Source organism: Pantherophis guttatus, chromosome 5, assembly GCF_059756535.1.
Source record: "Pantherophis guttatus breed Tessera chromosome 5, ASM5975653v1, whole genome shotgun sequence".
NCBI classification, from domain to species: domain Eukaryota; kingdom Metazoa; phylum Chordata; class Lepidosauria; order Squamata; family Colubridae; genus Pantherophis; species Pantherophis guttatus.
In genome coordinates this window covers 1,086,518-1,113,406 of record NC_142067.1, presented here as the reverse complement: position 1 = coordinate 1,113,406, position 26,889 = coordinate 1,086,518, and the positions used below count along the sequence as shown (strand labels likewise).

General features: G+C 50.8%; 1 protein-coding gene across 6 annotated transcripts in view; it reads left to right on the top strand.

Moving 5' to 3' along the window:
• The window catches only part of NUMA1 (nuclear mitotic apparatus protein 1), a 47,228-nt gene that overhangs the window by 14,513 nt on the left and 5,826 nt on the right, over positions 1–26,889 (top strand). For 3 of the 6 annotated variants that reach the window (XM_060682691.2, XM_087895672.1, XM_087895671.1), the window contains exons 2-22: positions 1,996–2,067; positions 2,702–2,787; positions 3,394–3,473; positions 3,970–4,052; positions 5,862–5,942; positions 6,622–6,706; positions 7,289–7,400; positions 8,544–8,719; positions 10,560–10,680; positions 11,945–12,062; positions 12,243–12,383; positions 14,160–14,288; positions 14,776–18,150; positions 19,232–19,273; positions 20,382–20,450; positions 21,989–22,099; positions 22,580–22,798; positions 23,337–23,497; positions 24,700–24,940; positions 25,109–25,403; positions 26,102–26,238. In XM_060682691.2, the coding sequence (XP_060538674.2) occupies positions 2,026–2,067; positions 2,702–2,787; positions 3,394–3,473; positions 3,970–4,052; positions 5,862–5,942; positions 6,622–6,706; positions 7,289–7,400; positions 8,544–8,719; positions 10,560–10,680; positions 11,945–12,062; positions 12,243–12,383; positions 14,160–14,288; positions 14,776–18,150; positions 19,232–19,273; positions 20,382–20,450; positions 21,989–22,099; positions 22,580–22,798; positions 23,337–23,497; positions 24,700–24,940; positions 25,109–25,403; positions 26,102–26,238 (5,904 nt within the window). In that variant the 5' untranslated portion in view covers positions 1,996–2,025. Of the gene's footprint in view, positions 1–1,995; positions 2,068–2,701; positions 2,788–3,393; positions 3,474–3,969; positions 4,053–5,861; positions 5,943–6,621; positions 6,707–7,288; positions 7,401–8,543; positions 8,720–10,559; positions 10,681–11,944; positions 12,063–12,242; positions 12,384–14,159; positions 14,289–14,775; positions 18,151–19,231; positions 19,274–20,381; positions 20,451–21,988; positions 22,100–22,579; positions 22,799–23,336; positions 23,498–24,699; positions 24,941–25,108; positions 25,404–26,101; positions 26,347–26,889 lie in introns of all 6 variants that reach the window. The other 3 variants (XM_060682688.2, XM_060682689.2, XM_060682690.2) reach the window with 1 other exon arrangement.

Below are 26,889 nucleotides of genomic sequence, written 5' to 3'. Positions count from 1 at the left end.
TAGGGCTGGAAGGGATCTGGGAGATCTAGTCCTAACCTCTGCTTGAGCGTATGCACCAAGACAAATTCCTTGTTTGTCCAATCACACTTGGCCAATAAAAAGAATTCTGTTCTAGTCTATTGAGCAGGAAATATGATCCCATTTCAGACAAGTAGCTGTCCAATCTCTTCTTAAAAAACTTCAGTGATGGAGCATCTATAACTTCTGGTGGCAAGCTGTTTCACTGGCTAATTGTTCTAACTGTCAGGAAATTCCTCCTTAATTCTAGGCTGCTTCTCTCCTTGCTTAGTTTCCATTTGTTGCTTCTTGTCCTGCCCTCGGGTGCTTCGGAGAATAGCTTGACTCCCTCTTCTTGGTGGCAGCCTCTGAGATATTGAAAGACTGCTATCATGTCTCCCCTGGTCCTTCTTTTCATTAAACTAGACATGCCCAGTTCCTGCAACCATTCTTCGTATGTCTCAGCCTCCAGGCCTTTGATCACCTTAGTTGCTTCTTCTTTGCACTTTTTCCAAAGTCTCAACATCTTTTTTGTAATGTGGGAACCAAAGCTGGATGCAGGATTCCAGGTGTGGCCTTACTAAGGCTTTATAAAGTGGTACTAAGTCTTAATACCTCCCTCTTTCTCCCATTGCCTTCCCCTCCCCTCCCCATATACATACTGTGGAGCTGTGAAGATCAAGGCTGGAACTGCTTAAAAATCCCTTTAAAATCTCAGTTGGCGGATAGCAAGCATTGGCCGCAAAATGCAGCCCTTACTGAAAACATGTGTCCTTAAAACTGGTGGGTGTTTCCAAACAGTCCTTTGTGGGCATGCTCTGTGTGTGTGTGTGTGTGTGTGTGTGTGTGTGCTGTAATGCTAGTAAGTCTGCCTCCCCCCTTCCTGGCCTCTGATTGCAGAGCCTGCTCTGTGCTGCTGCTTCTGCGTAGGAATTGTGTAAAGTTGGGGCATCCCTCAAAGCTGTGGTGCGATGTGACTTTGTGGCTTGAAAAGGAATCCAGGGTGGTGACAGAGGCAGAACGTTGACAAAAGCTTTCACTAAAACTAGGAGCCCCCGTTGTTTGGGTCGAGGTTTCTAAGGCTTCCAGGCCGATTTGGAGCACTTTCCCCCAAGAGCCAAGTGGGTTGTAAGCCACACGTGTGTGTGTGTGTGTGTGTGTGTGTGTTTGGTGACTTATGCTAAATTGCTGTGGGGAACCAGCAGGAAATGACCCTAAGGGCATCATCATGGAGGGGACTGCTATGCGGGTGAACCTGTTAGGCTTGTTTTGAGACAGCTGCGTAATTTGATTTATGTTAGCCCAGAATTCCATTTACAGGCAGTCCTTGACTCCCATTGGGTTTTTCTATAATAGATTTTTATTAGCTATAGCCCCTAGACTTTACTTACCGCTTCACAATGCTTCCCAGCCCCCTCTAAGCTGTTTACAGAGTCAGCCTATTGTCTTACAACAATCTGGGTCCTCGTTTTACCCACCTGGGAAGGATGGAGGGCTGAGTTAACCTTGAACCTGGTGAGACCCGAACTGCAGTCAGCTGGCAGTCAGCAGAAGTAGGCTCCAGTCCTGCACTCTAACCACTGTGCCACTGTGGCTCAAAGTATTAGTTTATCGAAGTATTAAATACGAAGAGTAATTTTAAAAAGGAATAGAAGTAAAAGGCACCAATTTCCAACTCTTTAGCACAGTAGAAAATAAACAACATTACAACCTCAATGTTTTACTTTTACACAACAGTGTGTGTGTATACACACACCATTTCTATAGCAACAAACCTATCAGCAAAAACAAAATTAATGTTTCATTTTTTCCCCCATTGCAAGCCCAAAATCAGGAAGCAATTTCCAAATAGAAAGAAAATGAAATATATTCTCTTCTTTGGGAAAAAAAAAAGTCGATTTAATCATTTCTGCTTCTCCTTCTTTCCTAAATGGGGTGTAAACCTCCTTTATCCGAACTTAATGGTTAATGGTGGCCTTCATTCTTTTTCTTCTACAGATTTGAATGTGACCTGTAGAAGACGCGAAGATGTCGCTTCACAACACCAGAGCCTCAGTGCTCCTGGCCTGGGTAAAGTAACCCTTCTTTATGGTCGAGAACCTTTTGGAGCAGGGATGGGCAAACTCATGGCAACTTTACAAGCTTGTGGACTTCAATTCCCAGAATTCCTGAGCCAGCCAGAATGGCTGGCCCAGGAATTCTGGGAGTTGAAGTCCACTCATCTTAAAGTGACTGTCTATGAGACGTGATGAGATGCAAGATGCTTTTACGCCTGCCGGAATTGGCGGCTCTTCATGTTTATGATTTTAGGGTTTATTGGGTCATATTTAGCATGGAGAAATAGGATGTGGATCATCAGATATGGCAACCATGGACTAGAAATAGAAATAAATGCATTCTTTTCGCTAAACTGGGAGCTTTAAAAATGTCTTAACGTTTGAAAGCATTGAAACAGTTGGAAAAAAAGGCTTAAACCCTAATGTTGTTTCTGGACATGGGCCAGAATTTATGAGTCCCCGAAGAGGATTCCCTTCCCACATGTTTCTCCAGGGTAGTTTTTCCATCCAGCTTGTATCTTGGCAATCTACCAGCTCCCTCAATGACCAGTGTTTCAGAGCGACGCCTGGCAGAATGGCCACATGGGTACTCTGTCCTGGCACGTGGCTGGCCTGCCAGCCTCTAACGTGGCTCTCCTCCTCCGCAGGTGAACAGCCTGAAGCTGGGTGATGCCGTCACTTCGTTGTCTCAGCTCCAGGATTGCAGCCTCTTCCTCAAGATCATCGGCAAAATGTAAGACAGATTCCGGCGTTCTTCCTGTAGGCTCTAGCACAAGAATTCCCAACCTCTAGCCCATGACCCAGGGCTGGGCTGCAGCTTGTTCAGAACCAGGCTGCAGAAGCAGTGGGCAAGCGCGTATATGCAGGTGCGCAGAGTTGCCTTTGTGAAAGCGGCACCCATGCGCAAAACCATCTCTTCTCTCTCCCCCCCCCCCCCACCAGCCAGTCTGCAAAGCCCAAAAGTTTGGGGAACTCTGCCGCAGATCTTGTTTGTTTAGGATGCTGCCGACCCATTCAGCTGTTCCTGAGCTGTGCAAAGACCTGATGGCTGTTTCTCCATCCCCACATCCAAATTTGATTAGGAAAAAAAAAAAAATAGAAGCCAGCCATTTAGAAAAAGAAACAGACATCAACGTTGCAAGTGGTCCAGAGCAGTGTTTCTCAATCTTGGCAACTTTTGTGGACTTCAATCCCCAGAATTCCCCAGTCAGCACATGCACTTCTGGGAGTTGAAGTCCACACAGGTTAAAAGTTGCCGAGGTTGAGAAACATTGATCCAGAGAACTTATTCAATTATATCTTCTTCCTCCCTCCCCCCCTCTCTTTTCCTCTCTTCCAGACATGGCACAGAAGAGGGGCAGGATGCTTCCCAGCAGAGTGTGGCAGAGAGGGTGACCCAAGTTGTCAGCTTCCTTCAGAGTAAGTGCTTCCCTCAGTCGGAGGATGCTTCGGTCTGGAGGAGGTGGGAAAGTTTTATCCTGGCAGCAGCCACACACACACACACACACACACACACACACACACACACACACCATGCACAAAACAAACTTTGAAGCTTTATCCAGCAGAGGCTCTGAGCCTTTCAGCTGCGTGACCCTTCCTCTCCCGTCTTTTCTTCCAAGGCCCCTCCCAACCCTAAACTCTGATTGTAAGTGTGACAAACAGTGTAAGTCACTTTTCTCAGTGGCTCTTGTAACTTCAGACGGTCACTAAATGAACGGTTGTAAGTCGAGGACTAACCTGTGAAACAGCTGCACGGTGCTCAAACTGAAACCAGATTCAAACAGCAGCAGCTGTTTGTTCAAATCAAAAGTGGGCCAGCTGAGAAGTCTTTGGGCTGAATGTGGGGGGAGAGGCTGTGGGGTCAGGACCTGAGGTGGGTTCACTTATGCTTCGCCCACCTGTCTCCTTCCAGAAATCTGCAAGCACAAAGCCTCCCCGCACAGCCTGGTGTCCGAGGAGAAGCTCTTGGCAGCGGAAGAACTGGAGTTAGCCAAGGTAGGGCCGGCTCCTTGGTACTCGTGGCTTCCTGGGTTTGGGGCCTGGACTGGCTTCCTGGGACGGGTTGAAGAAAGACTTAGTCTGGGGGGGAAAAGAGGCCCGGGGTATTGTTTTTACGTCTTGTGAGCTGCCCAGACTCATTTAGATGAAACTAATTATTATTGATTGTTGTTGGTAAGATACCCAAGCCCAGAACATCTCGTATAAGAGGGCTCTAAGGCCAGACCTGTCAGGCATGAACAATCAGACCTCCTGGAGTAGAATGCAGGCTAACTACTTCATTATGTTCTGCCTGTAGTAGAGGAACCCAGTCTTGCAGATGTCCCTTGGGGACAATTCAGTAAAGCTGCAAAGAACTTAGGGGGTCAGCTCCAGCCCTTTTGGGGTTCCGCAATGATCCCAGGCTATCCCTGTGCTTGATCCCTCCTTCGTGATAGATTGGGTGTTTCCCAACAAGATCTGGCATTCACTGGAACTGTCCATGGAATAAAGGGGGAACCCCTGCAAAACAGCATCCCTATTCCCAATGCCCCAAATTGCTCCAGAGGGACATCTTGGTTGACTGTCAAAAATCACTGAGGGACCCAGAAAGCCAGGATGGATGCATCACCCCCATCCCGAGCCCTCCAGAGGTAATCCACAAGCGTGATCATTGCCTTCCTAGACCGTTGCCTGGCCTGAACTCTGCTTGAAGAGGGTCCTGATATCCCTTCCTCCAGGGTCCTCTGGAGCCAGGCACCTTCTACCTGCTCAACCACCCCCTTGGGGGAAGTTGGAGACAGGAGAAGAGTTCTCCAAAATGGTCACATCCAAGGATGATCTCTTGAGTAGGGGTGCACCACCTCCTCCTTGGAGTATAAGACACACTTTTTCCCCCACTAAAAGAGGATGAAAATTTGGGTGTGCCTTATACACCGAATGTAGCCCCACCCATCCACTGGCCCCCAACTCAGCCATTTTTGGCCTCTGCGCGTCACATTTTCGCACACTGTTTTAGACCTGTTCCGGGCTGTGGGGATCGCCACAGCACATCACCGCCTCTGTGCCTTGCATTTTTGGCCTCTGCGCGTTGCATTTTTGGCGCTTCAAGGCGGCAGGGATTGGTGGCGATCCCTGCCACCTGGAACCGCCCGAAAATGCAGCATGCAGAGGCCAAAAACGCGTGCAGAGATGGCGATCAGCAGCGATGGGCTGTGGTGATCCCCGCATCCTGGAACGGGTCTAAAACGGAGCGTTCAGAGGCTGAAAACGTGAGGCATGGCTATGGTCTGTGTCAATCCCTGCAGCCTGGAACAGCTGATTGGGAGTATTCCGGGCGATCCACCCGCCAATCAGCTGCTCGTGCTGAATCAGGCTGAGATAATGTGCTGAAGCTGACCAGGCTGTTTGCTGCAAGGACGTTAGCCAGATGAATACCAATGGATGCTGGTAGGCAGAGGCAGAGGTTATTTTTTCTTGTTTTCCTCCACAAAAACTAATTTGCGTCTTATACTCCGGAGTGTCTTATACTCTGAAAAATACGGTAGCTGAAAGCACCCCCTTAAGCAGAGCTTGGGCCCAGCCCCATGCTAGCTCCTAGGAGGCCTTGGCCAGCCAGGAGGGGCCTGAGTGCAGGTGGCCAAGCTCCCCGCCCATTTCCTCCTCAGGATGGATGGGTTCAAAGTCTTCCCAGGTGTCTTTGATCAGAAGCTTTCCAGAGGCGTGTTGCCATCTCATGGAGCTGCTGACCCCCCTTGCTGGAGTTGGGGTGCTTCTGCTCTTCTCCAGAGGTGTCCTCCAGGTGACTCTTTGCTCTGCTCTCTCGAGGTGGTGATGCTGCTCTTGTACTATGTTTCCATGAGCGATAAGATTCCTCGGGAGTGGACCACGCTCGAATACGACCTGCAGGTAAGGGAGATCTCCTCCTGGGTTCCATCGGGAATCTGGTCAGCCAGCCAGGAGCCTCCTCCTCATCTCATCGGCATCTGGGTTGCTAGGCTGCCTTTTGCCTCTGTGGACGACCCCTTTCGTTGCACCCTGCCAATTCGGCCTTCACTTACAACAGTTCATTTAGAGACTGTTAAAAGTTACAATGCCGCTGAAAAAAGTGAATTACGACTGTTTTTCACACATCTGACAGCATCTCCATGGTCACGTGATCAAAATTCGGATGCTCGGCAACTGACTCGTATTTATGACCGTCGCAGTGTCCCGGGGTCACGTGATCCCCTTTGGCAACCTTCTGACCAGCAAAGTCAATGGGGAAGCCAGATTCACTTAATGACGGTGTTACTAACTGAACAACTGCAGTGAGCCACTTAACAACTGAAGTAGCAAGAAAGGTCATAAAATGGGGCAAAACTCACTTAACAACTGTCTCAACAATGGAAATGTTGGGTTCAATTGAGGTTGTAAGTCGAGGACTGACTGTTTGGAGGAAAAAGTTTGAGAAGGGCAACGGGCTATGAAAAAGGAGTTGAGTTCTGGCGGGAGTGGTGGGGGGGCATAGGCTTCATCTGATTTCCTTGGCTAATCCTTCTCTGGATAACTTGGGGGCCCCCTGTTCCCCCTCCCCTCTCATCCCCAGACGGAGATGGCCAAGTTCCTGAACTTCATGCTCTACAACGAAGACTGTCTCAGCGAAGATCTGGAGAACTTTCTCCAAAAGAAAAGTAAGTGCTGAGAAGGTTGTGGTGCTTTGACTGGGAACCCCGTGTTTACTGATGGAAAAGGATCTTTGTACCTCAAGGTTGGGGTTCTCTGAGCTGGGTGGTTTTCTTGCAGATGTTTGATGGCCCAACTAGGTAACCTCATCAGTGCTAAAAGGGAGGGAGAGGAGGAGGAGAAGGGCTGGGTCCTTGGTGCTCTCTGAGCTGGGTGGTTTCCTTGCAGATGTTTCATGACCCAACTAGGTAATGACCAGAGCATGGATGCTGTTCCCTAGTTGGGTCATGAAACATCTGCAAGGAAACCCCCAATCAGAGAGCATCTAGGACCACACAAAATGGGGGTTGTAGTCCAGAATGTCTGGAGGCCACTAAGTTGAGAAGATTTGAGATGACTTCACTGTTGTAGAGATGCTACACTGGCGTCTTCTGCAGTGAGAGAATTCCTCTGGCTGCAAAACTGACTTTTTTGGAAACTTCTTAGCAGGGGAAAAAAACCAGTTGAATTGAAGGCTGAGCCTCTTCTTGCCTCTGTTTTGCCTCACGGCCTTCCTGCTCTCCTCTCCTCTCCTCTCCTCTGCCCTCCAGTGCCAGCGTCCTCAAGTACCTCCAGTGCCAGCTCAGAAGAGGTCACCCCACCCAAACGAGGGGTGCCTTTCTTGAAACTACACAAGATCGCATCTTCTTCCAGCATGAATAAGTAAGAGGTGGTTTTCTTCCGAGGCCTGATGGGCATGTTTGTCGCTTCACTCTACTCCACCTTATTATTTTATTTTATTTTATTTTATTTTATTTTATTTTATTTTATTTTATTTTATTTTATTTTATTTTATTTTATTTTATTTTATTATTTTATTTTATTTTATTTTATTTTATTATTTTATTTTATTTTATTTTATTTTATTTTATTTTATTTTATTTTTTATTATTTTATTTTATTATTTTATTTTATTTTATTTTATTTTATTTTATTATTTTATTTATTTTATTTTATTTAATTATTTATTTATTTATTTTATTATTGTATTGTATTTTATTTATTTATTTATTTTACTTATTTAATCAAATTTCTATACCGCCCTACTCCCGAAGGACTCAGGGCGGTGAACAGCCAAGATAAAATACAGATAATACAAATATTAAAAATCCCTTAAAATTATTAAATATTTTGGCCGAAACACAGATTAAAACACCCAATTTATAAAGTCACGAATTAAAAAATTTAAAAAATTTAAAAGAGGGGAGTTAGGCCCTCAATAATTTATTGTATTTTAGGGTTTTTTTTATTGTATTGTATTTTATTTTAGTTTTTTTATTTTTATTTTTAATTCAAAGTGGCAAATATCTCCAACACCTCTTCCTCCTCCTATGTTCCCTACAACAGCAGTCCTGCCAAGTGTGTGGGGCTGAGAGGGAGGGACAGGCCCAAAATCCCCTAGCTGGTTTTTGTGCCAAGACAGGACTAGAACTTCCCTTTTCCTGATGATCAACCCAGAGTCACCCAGCCGGCTTGCATACTTAAGGTGGGGCTAGAATTCCCAGTCTCCTAGTTTCTAGCCTGCTGCCTTAACCACTAGACCAAGCTGGCTCTCAAAAGGTCGCAAAAGGGGATCTCATGACCCCGGGACACTACGACCGTCATAACTGTGAGTCAGTTGTTAAGTATCCAAATCTAAATCATGTGACCCTTTAATGGTCAAAAGTCACTTTTTTCAGTTGTCACTTTGAACAGTCACTAAGCGAGGTGTTGTAAGTCAGGGACACCCCATGCCCCTTCCGACAATGGCTGCCCAATCCTTTCTTAAAAAGAGAATTTTAACCTGCCGCTTCTTTTCCTGGGCAGGCTGCTCCCCGGCTCCGCCTCCTCCTCCTCCTCCTCCTCGTCTCCCATGGGGGAGATCATGCAGACCCCCCAGTTCCAGATGCGGAGGCTGAAGAAGCTGCTGGAAGCCGAGCGAGAGAACCGCGACGAGCTGGAGCACGAATTGGCCGAGAACCGGAAGCTCATCGACGAGAAAGGTGAGTGGGGAGGGGGGAGAGTGGAGACCCCCCAAGCAGCCTGCCTTCAAGGGACTACAAAGCCCCTGCAGTGGCAGGGCAGGATGGGACCTGGGCCATTCCTGGCAACAGTTTTATCCCCCCCCCTTTAATAAATAAATAATATTTATTTATTTATTGGTTCGATTTATACGCCGCCCTTCTCCGGAGACTCAGGGCGGCTTACAATGCGTTAAGCAATAGCCTTCATACTTTTGTATATACCTGCTTAGTAGGGCTTTCGGGGGCCCCCCAAGCGGTGTTCTTTTTTATACAAAGTCAGCTTATTGCTCCCACAATCCGGGTCCTCATATATGTCTGCTTACATGCCTGCTGCCTGGTTAAAAGGCCCAGCAAAGTCCCCTCGGCCTTCCAAGGGAGGCCAGGAGGTGGGAAAAGGGGATCGTGTGACGAATACCTGCCGGCTGCCAGGTGCCTGGATTTTGATCCCAGGGGGTCATCATGGTGATGAGGATGCCGTGGTCGTAACTGTGAGGACTAGTAGGAAGTCACTTTGCTCAGTGCCATTGTAACTTGGAACAGTTGTCAATGAATGGTTTTAAGTGGAAGACCGCCTGTGCGACTTTTATTATAAACCTTCATTATAAGTCTGGCTGAGGCGTTCACTCCCCTCACTCTCTTTTGACTTGGGCCCAGCCCCCCATTTCGGCTGACCCTTCACTGTGAGCCTCCTTCCGGCCTTCCCAGGCCATTCTCTCTGCCATCTTTGTTTTTATTTTACTTCCTAGTTTAGTTTAGGTATTTTTATTTTATTTCATTTTATGTTTTGTTTCTTTTTTACTTTTTTTTAATTTACATTTTTTTTTATTTTACTTGACTTTTTGAAAATACCGTATTTTTCAGAGTATAAGACGCACCTTTTTCCCCAAAAAAAGAGGGTGAAAATCTGGGTGCGTCTTATACTCCGAATGTAGCCCCGCCCAGTTTCTCAAACGGAGATTTCAGAGGCTGAAAAAAGTCTCAGAAAGCTTCAGAAAAGAAGCCCCCAAACAGAGCTTCAGAGGCTTTTTTTCTGAAGCTCTGTTTCGGAGGCTTTCAGAGGCAGGAATTATTATTTTTTTTCTGAAACGGAATTTCAGAAGTTTCAGAGGCAGGAAAAAAAGCAAGGAAAGGAACCTGTTGCTAAAATTCACCTCTGGGAACAGCTGATTGGAGGCCGATCCACCTGCCAATCAGCTTTTTTCTTATTTTCCTCTCCAAAAACTAAGGTGTGTCTTATACTCCGGTGCGTCTTATACCGTGAAAAATACAGTATTTTAATTTTATTATTTATTTATTTTTTTGTTTTTTTTTTGTTTTTTTTTAATTACTTATTTTATTTTACTTTACTTTTTTATTTAATTTTAATTTAATTTAATTTTAATTTTTTATTTTATCATTCTACTTATTTTTTCTTTAATTTATTCTCTTATTATTTTATTTATTTAATAGATTTATTTATTATTATTTTATTTTTGTTTCTTTATTCTATAACCACCCATCTTCACAATCGACTCTGGGCTGCTCACAGTTCAGAAACATACACTACAATTAAAACCTTAAAAACATTTTAAAACAATAAACATAGTGAAAACATTTTTTTTTAAAAAAGCATTAAAATATCTAATTTGCAGCTTTGCAAATTCACCCCTTTGGTCATCCAGTGGGGTTAGAATTGCACTGGATTCTGAGGAACAGTCGCCATTTTGCCTTTTCTCGATGAGGGAAAGTTGAGTGGGCCATCCCGGAATGGCTCTGCCTGGCAGGTCGTCCGAATGGCCGCCTCTCAGGTTCTGAGGAGGGTTTTGTGCTCTCTGCGTAGATACGCGAATCCTGATGATGAAGCAGCGGATCGACCGCCTCACCCTCCTGCAGGAACGGCAGGCGGCTGCAGATCATCTGGAGCCCAAGGAGATGGAGGAGCTCCGGGACAAGAATGAAAGGTCCGTCCTAGCTTTTTGTATGGCCTTGGGGAGCCTGGATGTAGCAGAATAACAGAGCTGGAAGGGACCCTGGAGGTCTTCTAGTCCAACCCCCTGCTCAAGCAGGAGACCCTAGATCCAGGTTGGATCCTGCAACATTATCCTGGGACACATATATTCGCCTTCATTTTGAGACAAATGGCTATCCGGTCTCTTCTTCAAAACCTCCAGTAATGGAGCACCCACAACCTCTGATGGCAAGCTGTTCCACCGGTTAATTGTCCTCACTGTTAGGAATGTTCTCCTTAGTTCTAGGTTGCTTCTGCCTTTGATTAGTTTCCAACCATTGTTTCTTGTCCTGCCTCAGTTGCTTTGGAGAATAAGTTGACTCCCTCTTCTTTGGGGCAGCCCCTCAAATACTGGAAGGCTGCTATCATGTCACCCCTAGTCCTTCTCTTCATTAAACCGGACATATCCAATTTCTGCAACTGTTCTTCGTATGTTTCAGCCTCCAGTCCCCTGATCATCTTTGTTGCTCTTCTCTGCACTCTTTCTAGAGTCCCAACATCTATTTTATATCGTAGCAACCAAAACTAGAGGCAGTATTTCAAGTGTCTTGGTTGATGAATTACCCTTACCTAATCCCACCCCTCCCCACCACCACCATGTGTCCGCTCTTTTTCCATCTTCTGTTAATCAATGATTTTAATGTTTTTAAATTTCTTTTATGATGTTAGTCACCCAGAGTTGTTGGTAGTGAAATGGGTGGCAAGTACATTTCACAATAAGCAAATCAGCAAACATACAAACAAATAAATAAATAAATTTGGGGAGAGGACCTGCACCTGGCTCTTGGAATGAATGAATGAATGAGTGAGTGAGTGAATGAATGAATGAATGAATGAATGAATTTGGGGAGAGCCCCCACAGCCGGCTCTTGGAATAAATAAGTAAGTAAATGAATAAATAAATTTGGGGAGAGCACCTGCAGCCAGTTCTTGGAATGAATGAATGAATGAGCAAGCAAATAAATAAGCAAGTAAATAAATGAGTAATTTTGGGGAGAGCCCCTGCAGCCAGCTCTCGGAATGAATAAATAAATTTGGGGAGCCAGTTCTTGGAACGAAGGAAGGAACAAACGAATGAATAAGTAGATAAGCCAATAAGTAAACAAAATAAATTTGGGGAGAGCCCCCGCAGCTGGCTCTCGGAATGCTCCAGAGTCCGATCCTGCTGCCCGTCTCCTTCCTCTGATGGTCCCCCTCCTCCCCCTCTTCCCTGGCAGCCTCCTCCTCCGCCTGCATGAGACCCTGAAGCAGTGCCAGGATCTGAAGACGGAGAAGGGGCAGATGGACCGGAAGATCAACCAGCTCTCCGAGGAGAACGGAGAACTCACTTTCCGGGTACGAGGGTGGCAGAGTCTGGGTTTTAGAATTGGGGGGGGGAGGGGAGAGAAAGGATGAGGTCCTAGAGCCAAGGGGCTCGGGGGGGGGGACACTTGGCATTCCATATCCTGGCAGCCTTTTGCCAAAAGGAAAAGGGGCAGGGGGTCCAACCGAAGCCTCTCCTGTCTTCTCCCTCAGCTCCGAGAGTTCGCCCGCACCTTGACGGAGCTTCAGGAAGCCATGAACGAAATGTGCGAAGGGCAGGACAAGTCCCTGAAGGAATGGGAGGAGCGGAGGAGTCGCCTGGAAGCAGAGCTCCACAGGGCCCTGAGCGAGAAGGTCAGCAAGAGATGAACAGGCCCACTTGGGAGGGGGAATATACCCCCCCGTTTGTTGTGGCCCATCAGCGGCCTGTGCAGATTGTGGCTGATTCCGACAGCAAGGAGGCTGGTGTGGTGCTACGCCAGCAGCCTGAGCAGCTGGCACTCGAGTCAGACAGTGAGGAGGCTGGAGAAGATGTGGTGCCAGAGGCGGGGATTCAGCCAGGGCCTTCAGAAGCTCCCTTAAGTGAAGAGGAAGAAGAGGAGGAGCCTCTTCTCGATGCACGGGCGCGCAGAGCTGCCAAAAGGCAGAAGTGGCTCCTCAGGAGGAGGTCTCCTCGAGAGTAAGGCTTGGGGCCAATTGGCCACTCCCCTAGCCTATTTAAGGAAGGACGACGTCTGATGCAATTTGCAGGAAACAACTTCGTTCATATTCCTTCGCGTCTTGATTCCAGAATCGTTTGATTTGGCTCTTGTTTCTCTCTTGTCAGTTTTCCTGCAAATTGCTTTTGGGCATTTGGCCAACCACAGTAAGATTACGGTTATCTGAAAGACTGTACCTCAGAATTGAGTTATTATTCTTTGGATTCTTGTCGGCTGTTAATGAAGTTAAATTAACAGCCTTTGTTCAGAAAAGACTGATTTAAACTGTACTTGTGTTAGAACAACTACTAAGAAAGCTCATTAGTAGTCCTTAATTAGTAAACTAAGGTTTGCACGGACTTTGTGTGTGCTGCGTTCTTTGGGGTCCGTAGCTGGGGCAGAGCACCGTTCTGGCCCCCAGGGCACCTGGCTGGCTTCTCATCAGGACCAGGGCAGGTTGATCCTGGAGACGCAACCGCCAGTTTCTGAAGCGAAAGGTTGCACTGTGTTGTCGTTTAATTTTATCATTTATATCAGTCCGTCCCCCCTGACCTTTTGGGCACCAGGGACCGGTTCCGTGGAGAGAGGTTTTTCCATGGACCGGAGGGGGGGCCTGGTTTCTTGTGCTGCCTGCAGCCCACGGATGGGGCTTCACTTGTTTGTGCGGCCCAGTTGCTGGGCTGCTGCGGACTCGGGTTGGGGACTCCTGATTTATATCACCCATCTCATTTAAGTGATTAGGAAACACCCAGGATTGGCTGATAGATGGGCAGCCATATAAATGTGACAGATAGATAGATGAGAGACAGAGACAGAGATGGGTAGATAGAGTGCTAGAGAGATAGAGAGAGAGAAAGATAGATAGATAGATAGATAGATAGATAGATAGATAGATAGATAGATAATAGATAGATAGATAGATAGATAGATAGATAGATAGATAGATGGAGAGAGAGAGCTGGAGAGAGATACACAGAGAGAGATACAGAGATGGAGAGAGAGAGAGCTGGAGAAAATGGATGGATGGATGGATGGATGAATACATAAATAGATGATACAGATTCTAGGCAGCTCAGGAAGGAGGACAGTAGGAAGGAAAGACAGACAGATGGAAGGACTGGGCAGAATAAACAGTTCCCCTCTTAAGTTCTCTCTCTGATAGTTTTGAGAATACACATACACACACAGAGGAAGAGAGAGATTACCAGCACCCAGAAGGCAATCCAGAGTGTCAAGTGGATCTGGAGGCTGCCCACTTGAAGGGCCAAGCCTGAAGGGAGAGTGGGAAGAGGTTGGGACACATGGGGCCCATGTTGGCTGGGTTCCTTCTCCCCCCCTGGATGATGGGGGTGACCCACTTTTTGGGAGGGTGGGGGGAAGAGCAGAGAGGCAGGTGGGCTCTCATTGCTTGTCTCCGTCTCCGATTCCCCAGAGATGCCTGGAAGAGAAAGTGGAGATTCTGCAGGGGAAGATCTCCCTGTTGGAGGACCAGCTGGCCAAGCTGACCAAGGAGACCAGCTCCCTGCCGGTGAAAGGAGAAGTCCTGGGCGACGTCTTGAAGGTGGGAGCCGGGCAGCCCCAGGACCGGCCCCAGCCAGGAGAGGGGGTCATGCTCTCTGGCTGCCGGCTCCGATTCATCTCTGGAAGATGAACTAACGCTAGTTGTCTTTATCTTGAACTACTTAGTTATTTATTGGTATCCTGCCTTTATTATTTTTTTACAAATAACTCAAAGCGGTGAACAGATCTGATATGCCTTTCTGCTCCTGTTTTGCCCACAACAACCCTGTGAGGTGGACTGTGCTGAGAGAGAGAGGGACTGGTCCAAAGTCACTCAGCTCTTCTCTTTCCCCCCCCTCCTTTCCCCCCTTCTCCTCATTTTCCATTCTGGTCCGGTATTCCCTGCTAATGTCGGGGTCTGTTTTGACCAGGTTAGCCTAGAGGTGGGTGGAAAGCACAACCTGTAGATCAGAGAGCGCGAGAAGTGAACCCCCCGCAGGTGATTCTCTCTGGGGTAATTGATGTGTCCCTGCTTCCCCCTCTCACAGCTTGAGGGCCTGAATCAGCAAGTGGCCAGCCTGAGCAGCCAGCAGGCCGAACTGCAAGCCACCATCCTCCGTCTGGAAGAAGAGAAGCACCTTCTCGAGGCCAACCTCCAGTCCGAAAGGAGAAGCTTTGAAGCGGAGAAAGCCCAGCTGACGGGCCTCCTGACGGAGCTGCAGAATTCCAGCTCCGAAATTTCTCGTGCCAAGGAGAAGCTGGAGCAGGACTGCCGGGCCCAGGAGGAATGCTTGATCGCCCAGGCCAACACCCTCACGGCAGAGATCGCCAAGCTGACGGGCTTCCTTCACCAGAGGGACGAGGAGCTGCTGGCTCTGCACCAGCAGGTGGAAGCCGAGAGGAGCCAGAAGAGCCAGCTGGCCGAAGACTGGGAGAAGAAGGAGCAGAGGTCTCGGGCAGCCATCGAAGACCTGAGCCACCAGGTGGATCAACTGAGCAGCTCCCTGAAGCAGAGCAATCAGAAAGTGTCCCAGATTGAAGCCGCCAGCCAGGAGGAGTATAACCGGATCGCCCAGGAGAAGGAGCTGGCCGTAAGGCAGCTCCAGGAGAAAGAAGTGGAAGTGTCCTCCCTGGCCGAGCGGCTGCAGTCCCTGGAGCACGCTCGGACCTCTTCTGCTGTGGAGCTCCACCAGGAGAAGATGGAGGCCAGTCAGAAGATCCAGGCGCTGGAGGCCAGAGTTGTGGCCCTCACTGCCCAGGGCCAGCAGAGCGAGGCCCAGGCAGCAGCCGTCCCAGCCTTGAAAAGCCAGCTGCGGGAAGCTCAGCAGAAGCTGGCCGAGAAGGAGAAGCTGGCCAAGGAGCATACTCGTCTTCAGGAGCGGCTGATGGTCCTCGAAGAGTCCGTCCGCAACACAGAGGGGATCCTGGAGGACGAGAAGAGGAGGGCGGCCGAGTCCCTGGAGAGCAACCTCCGGCAAATCGCAGAGCTGGAAGAGCAGGTCCAGGAGCTGACCAGGCACAAGGACCAGGCGGTGGAAGGAATGGCTGAGGAGAAGGCCAGGAGGCAAGCCTTGGAAGGCCAGATGCAGCGACTGGAAGAGGAGTCCAGGAGGAAGCTAGAAGAGCTTCAGCGTCAGCTGGCTGAGTTGCCCGTTGCCAAAAGGGAGCTGACCGAACGGAGTGGGCTGGAGCAAAGCGGCCAGAAGTTTCAGGCTGACCAGAAGAAGTTGGCAGAGCTGGAAGCCCAGCTGAAAAATCTCAGCGCCCAACACCAAGAAGCTCTGGCTGCCGTTCAGGCCAAATTGTCTCAGTCCATTTCCCAAGTCAAGGAGAAGACGAGCTCGGAAGAGAAACTCCGAGCCAAAGTGGCCACCTTGGAGAAGCAGGTGGCTACCACATGTCAAGAATCGGCTCAGGCCAAGAAGGACGGGCACAAGGCTGTCCAGGAACTTGCAGAGACCGTCAAGAGACTGGCTGAAGAGCAGCTCAAGAGAGAGCAGCTGGAAGCCAGAGTGAAGCAGTTGGGAGAACAAAGCAGCGAAGATCTGACCACGGCCGAATCCAGCTTGTCCAGCCTCAGGTCTGCTCTGAAGGAAAAAGAGCAGGAGGTGGAACAGGTCTCCGCCCAGCTGAAGACGTTGAAGGCCAAGTTGGAGGAGACTGTGCAGCACCAGGAAAGCCAGTTGGCTCAGCATCAGGAGGAAGCCAAGCGGCTGGCGGTGGAGGAAGAACGAGCCCATGCCGAGCTGGCCGTGGAGAAGGCCCAGAAGGTGGCCCTGGAGGTGCAGCTGCAGAACCTCACCAATGAGCACCGGGTGGAGGTCTCCAGCCTCCAGGAGGAGGTGGCCAGGGCCCAGGACCTGGTGGGCGAGAAGGAGAGGGAGCTGGAGGAGCTGCAGCTAAAGAACGTCTCCCGCTGCGAGGAGTTGAGGGACCTGCAGAAGACGGTGAGCAAGCTGAAAGGAGAGCTGGCCTCGGTGGAGGCGCTGAAGGAGAGGGAAGCCAAGATGGAGAATGAGCTGCAGGGCTTCCTGGAAGTGACCAGAACCCGGGAAGCCGAGATCAACAGCCTGAAAGCCCTGGTGCGCTCCAAGGACACGTCCCTCAAAAGCCTGGAAGAGCAGAAACTCCACTTGGAGAAGGAGTCGGTCACCCTCCGGGAGATGTACGAGAAGCAGCTGAAGGAGGGCAAAGATCTCCAGGGCCAGGTCGGCAAGCTGGAGAAGCTGACGGCCGCCTCTAAGGAGCAGCAACACACCGAGGTGGAGGCTTTGAAGCGGGAAGTGGGCCATCAGAGGCAGAAGATCTCTGAGTTGGAGAAGCTCCTGGAGGCATCCAAGGCTACCGTGGAGAAACTGAAGAGGGAGCTCCTGCAGACAGAAGAGGAGCTGGTGCGGAGCCAGAAGGCCGTGTCAAGAGCCGAGGAAGAGTTGGCCTCCATGCGGACCTCGGCTCAGGAGAAGGACAGGTTGGAAGAGAACCGGAAAGAGCAGATATCCCGCTACCGCCAGGAAGCGGAGAGGAAGGCCAGCCACATCAACAGCTTGGAGCAGGACAGGTCCATCATGCACCGGCAGCTGATGGAGAAGGAAGCGGAGAGCAAGGACCTCCGGCGCCTGGTCATGGCCGAGTCGGAGAAGAGCAAGAAGCTGGAGGAGAGGCTGAGGCTCCTCCAGTCCGAGATGGCTACGGCGGCTTCCCGGGCGGCAGAGAGGTGCTCGGCGATGAAAGCAGAAGCCCAGAGCTCCCAGGAGCAGGCCGAGAAGCTGAGGCTGTCCGTGGAGACCCTGAAGAAGGAGCTGAGCGGGCTCTCCAAGCGGGAGGAGGCCCTCGGCCAAGAGCTCAAGTCCTGGCAGGAGAAGACTTTCCAGAAGGAGCAGCAGCTCGCAGGACAGCAGCAGGAGTTGGCCGGAGCTCAGGCTTTGATTGGTGAGCTGAAGCCCCTCAAGGGCTTGTACCAGCAGCTCCAGGCCTCGCAGGCCTCACAGGGGGACAAGCATCGGGAGGAGGTGGAGCAGCTGCAGAAGACCACCGGCCTCCTGCAGGCGGAGCTGACCAGGACCAAGCAGGAGCTCTCGGAGACCTCCTCCATCAAGGAGAAGTTCCTCCAACAAGAGCACCTTCTCCACCAGCTGCAAGCAGAGAACAGCGGGTATGTGGAGCGCCTGGCCGCCCTCCAGCGGGCTCACACCCAGCTGGCCGAGGAGAAGAGGGAGCTGGCGGAGAAGACCACCCAAGGGCAGCAGAGCCTGGACAGGGAGGTGGCCCAGGTCAAGCAGAAGCACGCTCTGGAGCTGGAGGCTGCCCGGAAGGACTCTGAGAAGCTGGTGGCAGGGAGCAAGCGGGAGGCTGAGGAGGCCCAGAAGAAGCTGGAGGAGATGGCCAAGACCTGCGAGGACACCAAGCGTCAGCTGACAGCTCAGGTGAGCCCTTTGATTCCCCCCCCCCCCCGGATATTCTTCAAGGTGGGAGGTGGCTGTTCTTAAGGGAATCTTTGGAGCTCAGGGTTGAGCTGTGGGATTCCTGGTGTTTTCTTGCAGACATTTCATGACCCAACTAGGGACCAACATCATCAGGGCTAGAAGGGAGGGGAGTGTTTATGGAGTGGAACTTGGCTGTTTTCTTGCAGATGTTTCATGGCCCAACTAGGTAACATCATCAGTGTGAGGGAGTGTGGGATTTGATCATGTTTATATACAGTAGCTTGCCCTGAAGCCTATACCCAGATAAGCAGGGATTAACACCAGAGAAAAAATGAAGCAGAAAACTAAAGAAGGAATGGAAAAACCAAGGAAAAACCCAGAATCCCACCAATACTGGGAGGGCAAATTTCTGTATAGGACCAAAGAGCAAAACCCCCTCCCTTCCAGCGCTGATGATGTTCTGTAGTTGGGTGATGCAAGAAAAGAGGCAAGCTCAGAGAGCCCCAAGGACCCCACTGTCCTCTCCTCATTTTCTTCCTCCTCCCCCACTCCACAAACCCCCCTCTCTTCTAGCACTGATGATGACGTTCCCTAGTTGGGTCGTGAAATGTCTGCAAGAAAACCACCCAGCTCAGAGAGCACCCAGGACCCCACAGTTAATGACGGTTGGCCATCCTAGCCTTTATCTCAACGTGTTTGGGGGTGAGGATCACATTTTGTAAGGAGGGGAGGGGGAGTGGAGCCCACCCAGCCGGTCAAAATAGCTCAGAGGACTCCCAGGTTTGGCTCGTGCCTGGGCAGTGCCTCCATCCCTTTTGCCCTGCTGTAGAAAGGGCGCTTCATGAAACGGGCAATGCCGACCGAATCACTTGGGGTTAGGTGGGACGTGTGGTGGGAAGAGGTGGGCTCAGCGGTCTCTTACCTCTGCCGCCTTTGGATGGATTTAGAAAGGGGGAAGGGGAGGAGTTGAGCTTACATGCACACACACACCCCACTACTGCCACAGGCTCTCGGGGGGGGGGGGGGGCTTTGGGTTGTGATGTCCTGACCTCTGCAGCCCTTTCTCCTCCCCAACTTGCAGGCAGAGAAGCTGGAGAAACATCAGCGGGAACAAGCTAAGCAGGTAACATGCCCAGGAGACCGGCAGCTTCACGGTGGAGCTGGCATCTTCCCTTCTGACCTCTTGGCCACGGGGGGCACGCCAGAGGGAGTGGGGCTTTGCTCCTGGGCTCTACAGGTAGCCCTCGACTTACGACCACAGTTGAGCTCCAGATTTCTGTTGCTAAGCGAAACGTTGGTTAAGTGGGTTTGGGCCCATTTTAGACCCTTCCTTGCCAAAGTTGTTAAATGAACCGCTGCAGTTGTTAAGTTAGTCACACCGGTTGTTAAGTGAATCTGGCTTCCTCATTGACTTTGGTGGTCAGAAGGTCACATGACCCCCAGGACATTGCAACCATCATAAATAGGAACCAATGGCAAAGTGTCCAAATTTTAATCATGTGGCCATGGGGATGCTGCAGCGGTCCTAAGTGTGAAGAAATTGTCACAAGTCAATTCTTCAGTGCCGTTGTAATTTCAAACGGTCACTAAATGAACTGTTGTAAGTCAAGGACTACCTGTATAATTCCCCAGCTAGATTGTTGTCCAGTTGTCTCTGCGTGCCAGTTGGCCAAACTTCCCTTCCCTTGAAAAAAAGAGGAAATGTTCCCTCCTCCCAAGGCAAGGCAGAGGCCATGGGTGGGGAGCCCCGCATCTGCTCAGTTTCTCCTCCCAGCCGGTCCATTCGTTGGATCTGTTGCCCTCCAGGTCCAGGTTGCAGCTCTCCCAGATCGATCCTGGCTTCTTTCCAGGAAGCCTAGTGAATTTCTTCCTAGAGAAGAGCCATGGAGGTCATCTCTCCTCTGCCTTCTCCCCCACCCCAGCTTTCCAGGCCCTTCCCCCACTCCTGATCCTGGGGAGATGGAAGATGATCAATGGGAGATGGAAGAGTCCAGCCCCAACCCTCCCACCATTCGAGGGGCTGGGGAAAATGGGGGCTGCCACCACCTTACCCAGCTGGCTAGCAGGAATCTTAATTGAGTTGCAGAGCTCTGCAAACCGTTTATAGGGGTCCCAGAAGACTTTGTGTGAAATGGGGGCCCCTGAGGGCGCTGGAGGCTGGGAGAGCTCAAGGGGCCGCAGGCAGGAAGAGGGGAGACTTGGAATGACTTCTCCGCCTCTTCCTCCTCCAGGTGGATGAGCTGAAAAAGAAGCTGGCTCAGCAGGAGAAGGCCAGCCAGACCCATCAGCAGAAAGCAAAGGTAGGTTTCCAGCACAGGAAGGCTTGCACACCTCCACCTGGCCTCAACCTCAGGCCCACCAAGGAAAAAGTTCCAGGTCAAATTATTCCATGTAGCCGTAACTTCAATCTGATTGGCTTGCACAGTCTTATTTCACACTTCGTTTTACTCCACCCGTTGCTACGATGGGGTGGCATGCAAGATTTTGACTAGCATAAATAGCATCAGAACAGAAGTGCAAATAAAAACATGGCAAGATCCTACCTGGGTCGATCACCGGGACCACAGTATTATTTTCGGAGCTTTCAGATTCGTGCTGGATCCCATCCTCAAGGAACTTCTCTCTATTCTATGCCCAGTATTTATGCGACACCTTCCTATTGGCCGATTGGTGTATTGATGGCTGGTGATTGGCTTTTGTTTCCTTTATGCTTCCAAGCCCTCAGCTCCTAAATATCTGATAAGCTGATCATCAATCAGCACTCCTTTTTCCCCAGGCTTCAACCATTTCCCTGGCTGTTTTTGTCCCTGCTCGGCCAACAATCTTGGTAGATGCGAAATTAAATGTATGTCCTTGTTCATTGCAGTGTGAGGCTACCAATGAGTTCGGGTCTCCTCGTCTGACCGCTCGCTTGTGTTCTTGCAATCTGGTGGTTTAGTTTCCTCCCTGTCTGTCCCATATAGTCACAGGGGCAATCCATGCAGGGGATCCGGTAGATTACATTGGAAGTAACTCCCACCTCCAAGTGATCTTTACAATGCGTGATTTGTCATAGTAGCCTCTGGGAGGTGCAGTGCAAAGTATATTTGCCTTCCATTCGTGAAAAACATGACAGCCAAAAGCTGTTAATTTCAGACCAACAATCAAGTAAGCAACCCCCCAATTAAGAAACTGCCAAAGAGTCATCAGTAAACAGCCCAACCAAAGAATCTCTAAGACCCCCCACCCACCCACACAGACAGGCAAGGCACCAGAATATAAACTGACCGCAAACCTCATTCCTTACTAGCACTGATGACGTTACCTAGTTTGGGTAATGAAAAGTCTGCAACAAAACTGTCAAACTCAGAGAGCATCAAGAGCCCCTCATTTCAATCCTGAGCTACAAAGATAGCCATAGCCCTTAGACTTATATACCGCTTCACAATGCTTTCCAGCCCTCTCTAAGCGGTTTACAGAGTCAGCCTCTTCCCCTAACAATCTGGCTCCTCATTTTATCCACCTCGGAAGGACGGAAGGCTGAGTCAACCTGGAGCTTGGTGGGATTTGAACTGCCAAATTGCAGGCAGCCAGCAGTCAGAAGACATAGACTGCAGTACTGCACTCTAACCACTGTGCTGCCGTGGCTCACCATGGCTAAAGGATCCTCCTTTATTGGTAGCAAATATTCTTCTTTACTGGGGCAGCTCTGTGTCCTGCCAGGTTAAAGTCTTAAATCCTGGAGTGGGAGGAACCTCAGAAGAGGGGTGGGGCAGATCGCCTCTGGGTGACCCGAGTGGGCTGAGGAGGAAGGGATGCTTCCTTCTCTGAGACAATGAGGTGTATCTCCCTCTCGTAGGTGCGTGAGGAGGAGCTCCGTTCGGAGATGAAGCAGCTGAAGGAGAAGACGGCGGATCTTCAGGCTCAGCTGGTGAAGAAGGAACAGGCCGCCGAGCATTACAAGGCTCAGGTAGGACCCCGGGCATCTGCTAGCTCCCACGCCAGGGGGAGGGAAGGGCTTGCAGGAGGGACCCCTCGATGGATGCTAGAGGGGGGGCCTGTCAGCTGCCACCTCACGCTTGCACTTCACTCGGTGCCAGTCTGCCACCGACTACAGGGTGGGTGGGTGGGTGGGTGGATAGGATGGGAGGGGTCAGTTTTCAAGGGAAGCAAAAAGTTCACTGTATCTCCCTGAGATGCGGCTTCAAATTCTTTGAATTTGATTGGATACGTGGGGGGGGGGTGCAGCAAGGGGAGGCACCTAAGAAAAGGATAAAGTAGACGGGAAGATTTGGGCACGCGATTTTCAGTTCCGGATTTGCATTGTTGTAATTCACGTGACTTCTAGTAGACTATACCTGTCTCGATTGACGGATGGAGTTAAGGATTGTTTTTACTTGGAGGTTCAAGCTGAGGCAGAGCTGACGGATTCTCTCTTCTGCGCCCGCAGATGGAGAAGGCAAGGACGCACTACGATGCCAAGAAACAGCAGAACCAGGAGCTGCTGGAGAAGCTGAAGGGCCTGGAGCACCTGGAGAAGGAGAATGCCGAGCTGAAGGCCGAGTCGGAGCGCCTGGCCAAGGAGTTGCAGCGCACGGCACTGCAGGCCACCGAGTCGGAGCTCAGCCTGAAGAGCCTCACCAGCCAAGTCCGGGTCCTGCAGGCGCAGGTGGGGGAGGGTCAGAGGTTAAAATACCAAATAATACATCGTTTTATTATAAACATTTCTTTCAGGTTATAGTTCCCTGTGAATTTCAAACTTTGCATTCATGTGCAGGTGGTCCTTGACCACAATTCCGCCCAAAATTTCCATTGCTAAGCGAGACAGTTGTTAAATGAGTTTTGCCCCATTTTACGACCTTTCTTGCCACAGTTGTTAAGGGAATCACTGCAGATGTTAAGTTAATCACACGGCTGTTAAGCGAATCTGGCTTCCCCTCAGACGTTGCTAATCAGAAGGTCACAAAGGCCAGTCACCCTGCAGCCGTCATAAGTACAAGTACGGAGTTGCTGCAACAGTTGGTGCAAAGGCCAGTTATAAGTCGCTTTTTTCCAGGGCCATTGTAATTCCAAATGGTCACTCAACAGATGGCTGTAAGTTGAGGACTCCCTTCAACTAGAGGTCCCGAAGGGGCTCTTTTGTTGGCCTTCTTGGGCCTGGCTTCCTCAGGGCTCCTCTTTCTCATTCTGCCCCAATCCCCCCACAGCTGGACTTCTCGGATCGGCCGCTTCGAGAGCAGGGCAAGGTCCAGGCAGCCCTGGAGACCCTCAAGGGCCGGGAGACCTTCAGGCAGAGCTCGGCCGACATCAGCACGGACAGCCTGGACTTGAGCACCAGCGACGAAGGGCAGCCCCTCAACTCCACCAGGTACCTGGCGGCCTCCTCCCCTGGGGCGCTCCTTCTGCGCCACCACTCCTGCCCAGGTTCCTTGGGGAACGTCTTTGCTCCCAGAGTGGGGCTCTCAGGTTGCTGCAGAACGGAGGCTGGTTCTTAGGGGGTCTCTGCTCCTCTCTGAGCCTGGTGGGGGTTTTTTTGCAGACATCAGTGCTAAAATCTTATCAAAGATTACCTAGTTGTGGCATGAAACACCTGTAAGAAAACCACCAAGCTCAGAGATCATCAAGGACCCGGCAGCCTTCCTAGTTGTCCTCCTCTTTGCCAACCTCCCTCCTTCCAACACTGATGAGGTCACCTAGCTTGATAATAAAATATCTGCAAAAAGACCACCAAGCTCAGAGAGCATCCAGGACCCCTCTGTTCACTCCGGAGCTACAAATGTTCTCTTCCGTTGGTACTTTTGGGGTCTTCAGACTGAATGGGAGATTATGGCAGGGCATGAAACATATTTATTTATTAAGAACATTTATAAAGCTGCCCACATTAGGTAGCTTACAGAAGTAAGACCCCCAACACATACCCAAATAACATACCCACACCAACCCCTTGATGGGCTCTGTATCCCTCTGAGGGATCTCCATGCCCATTGGCAAATTTATGTCTTCAGGGCCTCTCGAAAGAGGATCAAGATGGGGGCCAGTCTTATCTCTGCAGGGATGATGTTCCACAGGGAGGGAGCCACCACGGAGAAGGCCCTTCTTCTAGGTCCCACTAAAATGGACCTCCTTAAAGAGGGAGGAGGGGTGTCTCGTAACATCTCCTGCCTCTCCGTTCTGGTGGATCAGGTGGATGTAACTGGGAAAAGACGGTCCTTCAAATAACAGGGAGGGAGCCACCACGGAGAAGGCCCTTCTTCTAGCTCCCACCAGATGGACCTCCTCAAGAGAGGAGACCCATAACTTCCCCTACCTCCTTGCTATGGTGGCTCAGGTGTCTGTCACAGGGAAAAGAGGGTCCTTCAAAGAACCTGGCCTGAAACCATGTAAGACTTTAGAGGTGACGACCAATATCTTGCATTGCACCGGAAGCAAACGGGCAACCAATGCAGCTCCTGCAAGAGAGGTGATCCCATGCAGGCCGCAGCAGCTGAGATTCATGTCCATGTGGGCATGGAGCCTCTGTTTCCAGGCAGCCCTGCCCCCTTCAAGGCCTCCTGCTCTGCTTCTCCCCAGCAGGAAGACCCGCCGCTCTTTGTCCGAATCGGGGGCCGTGGAATCGTCCAAGACCTCCCAGGCGCTGCCCCACAAGAGGGAGTCCTTGGAGAGCCTCTACTTCACCCCCATCCCCACCCGCTCGCGGTCCAAGCTGGAGAACAGCATCGACTCCATCGGCAATATCACCTTGGACTCGGGACGGAAGGCGCTCTCTGGACGTCGGCGCACCACACAGCTGATCAACATTACCATGATCAAAGTAAGGGGGTGAAGGGGGCCTGTGGACCCTGAAGGGTGGGGGGAGCCAGGGAGCGAGAGACCCTTCCTGGTCCTACCTACGCCCTCAGGGGACCTGCCACTGGAGCCGACGGCTGCTGTCGCATCTGCCGTTTGTGGGGGACATCACCCCGTTCGTCTTCTTTCACAGAAACACCCCAAGCTGGAACCTCTGGACAGCACCAACGAGTCTTTCGTCAGCCTGCGGTCCTCCGGCTCAGGGGACAGCGGCCAGGAGTCGGTCAAGACCCGCCTGCGTTCGGCGGCAGCTTCCTCCTCCTCCACCCGCTCTCTGGCCAGCCTCCCCTCCCAGGAGTCCCTCGTCAGGCTGGCCGCCTCTTCGCCCGATGGCACCTCTGGCCACGCCACCCTGAAGAGCCTGCCTGGCTACCGACCTGCCACCCGCAGTTCTCTGAGACACTCCCAAGGCGGGGGTGCAAACACCGGTGAGAGTGGGGGGCACGGGGTGTGGGCCCTGCCATGTGAGGGAGGGAGGGGGAACCCTGATCTTCAGGGTGCTGTGAGAGGTGGGGTTCTCTGCCCCCTTGATCCGAAACTTTCTCTTGACCGAGATCAATGGCGCGATCCTCCATGACCTTATCCCAGGGGTAGCTCCAACTTTGGGCAACTTTTAAGACTTGGGGTCCAACTCCCAAGCAGCCGTGGTAGCTAGGGAATTCTGGGAGTTGGAATCCACAAGTCTTCAAGTCGCCAAGTCTGGAGAGCCCTGCTTTATCCAGATCCCCCCTCAGAACCATCTAAATCCGTATTTTAAGATGGGTGGACTTCAACTCCCAGCATTCCCCAGCCAGCCCTTCTGGGAATTCAACCCTGCTGAATTCTGGGAGTTGAAGTCCACACGTCTTAGAGTGGGCATAGTTGAGAAAGGCCATTCTGGGGATGTGACTTTGTGCTGCAGCTGTCAGGTGGACAAGCACAGAGGAGAGAGAGGGGGACACGATTGCAGAAAGCTGCCCTCGCGAGCCACTCGCGATCCCACCCCGCCTGGGCTGCATGGGATGCTCCGTCTCCCCTGTTGCTCTCCGAGTGGGATCTTTCACCCCTTGGGGGGGGGATTCGGAGCCCCTTAGGAAAACCTGCCCATCCACGCCCTGCCTCCCCTCCCCTCCCCTCCCCCCCGCAGGCCGCAGCAGCTTCTACGCAGCCTCCTGTGACGATGAGCCTGAGCAGCTGGACAGCTGGAACCGCATCGCAGAGCTTCAGCAGCGGAACCGCATCTGCCCGCCTCACCTGAAGACCTGCTACCCTCTGGAGTCCCGGGTGAGTGGCCGCCTGGCCTCTTCTGGTGCTCCGGGAGGGAGCTTCCGGTTTTCTTCCGCCCTCCGTGGGTCAGTTCCCCACAGGCACATCAGGGCTCCTGCTAGTCAGGTAGGCCATTTATTCGGATCTGGACAAAAGGGGTGGATGGGGGGCCCTCCCATTAGACCCCGAGCAGTTTCACAGCAGGTTCTTATGATCTCCTTGGTTGCCTAAGTAAGGAATCTCTCAATCCGCCTCCCCATGCACCTGTTTACAGGTAGTCCTCGACTTACGCCCAGAGATTCTGTTGCTAAGTGAGACATCTGTTAAGTGAGGTTTGACTCATTTTACGACCTTACTTGCCACTGTTGTTAAGTGAATCACTGCAGGTGTTAAGTTAGTGACCCAGTCGTTAAATTAATCCGGTTTCTCCATTGATGTGGCTTGCCGCAAAAGGGGATCATATGACCATAGGACATTGCAACCGTCATAAATACAAGTCAGTCACCAAGTGTCTAAATTTTGATCGCATGACCGTGGGCCGTAAGTGTGAAAAATGGTCGTAAGTCACTTTGAACAGTCACTAAACAAACTGTTATAAGCCGAGGACTACCTGTAGTGGCCACCATTGGCAGCTAGCTCTCCTTTGGGGCTGGGGCTGCTCCTGAATGG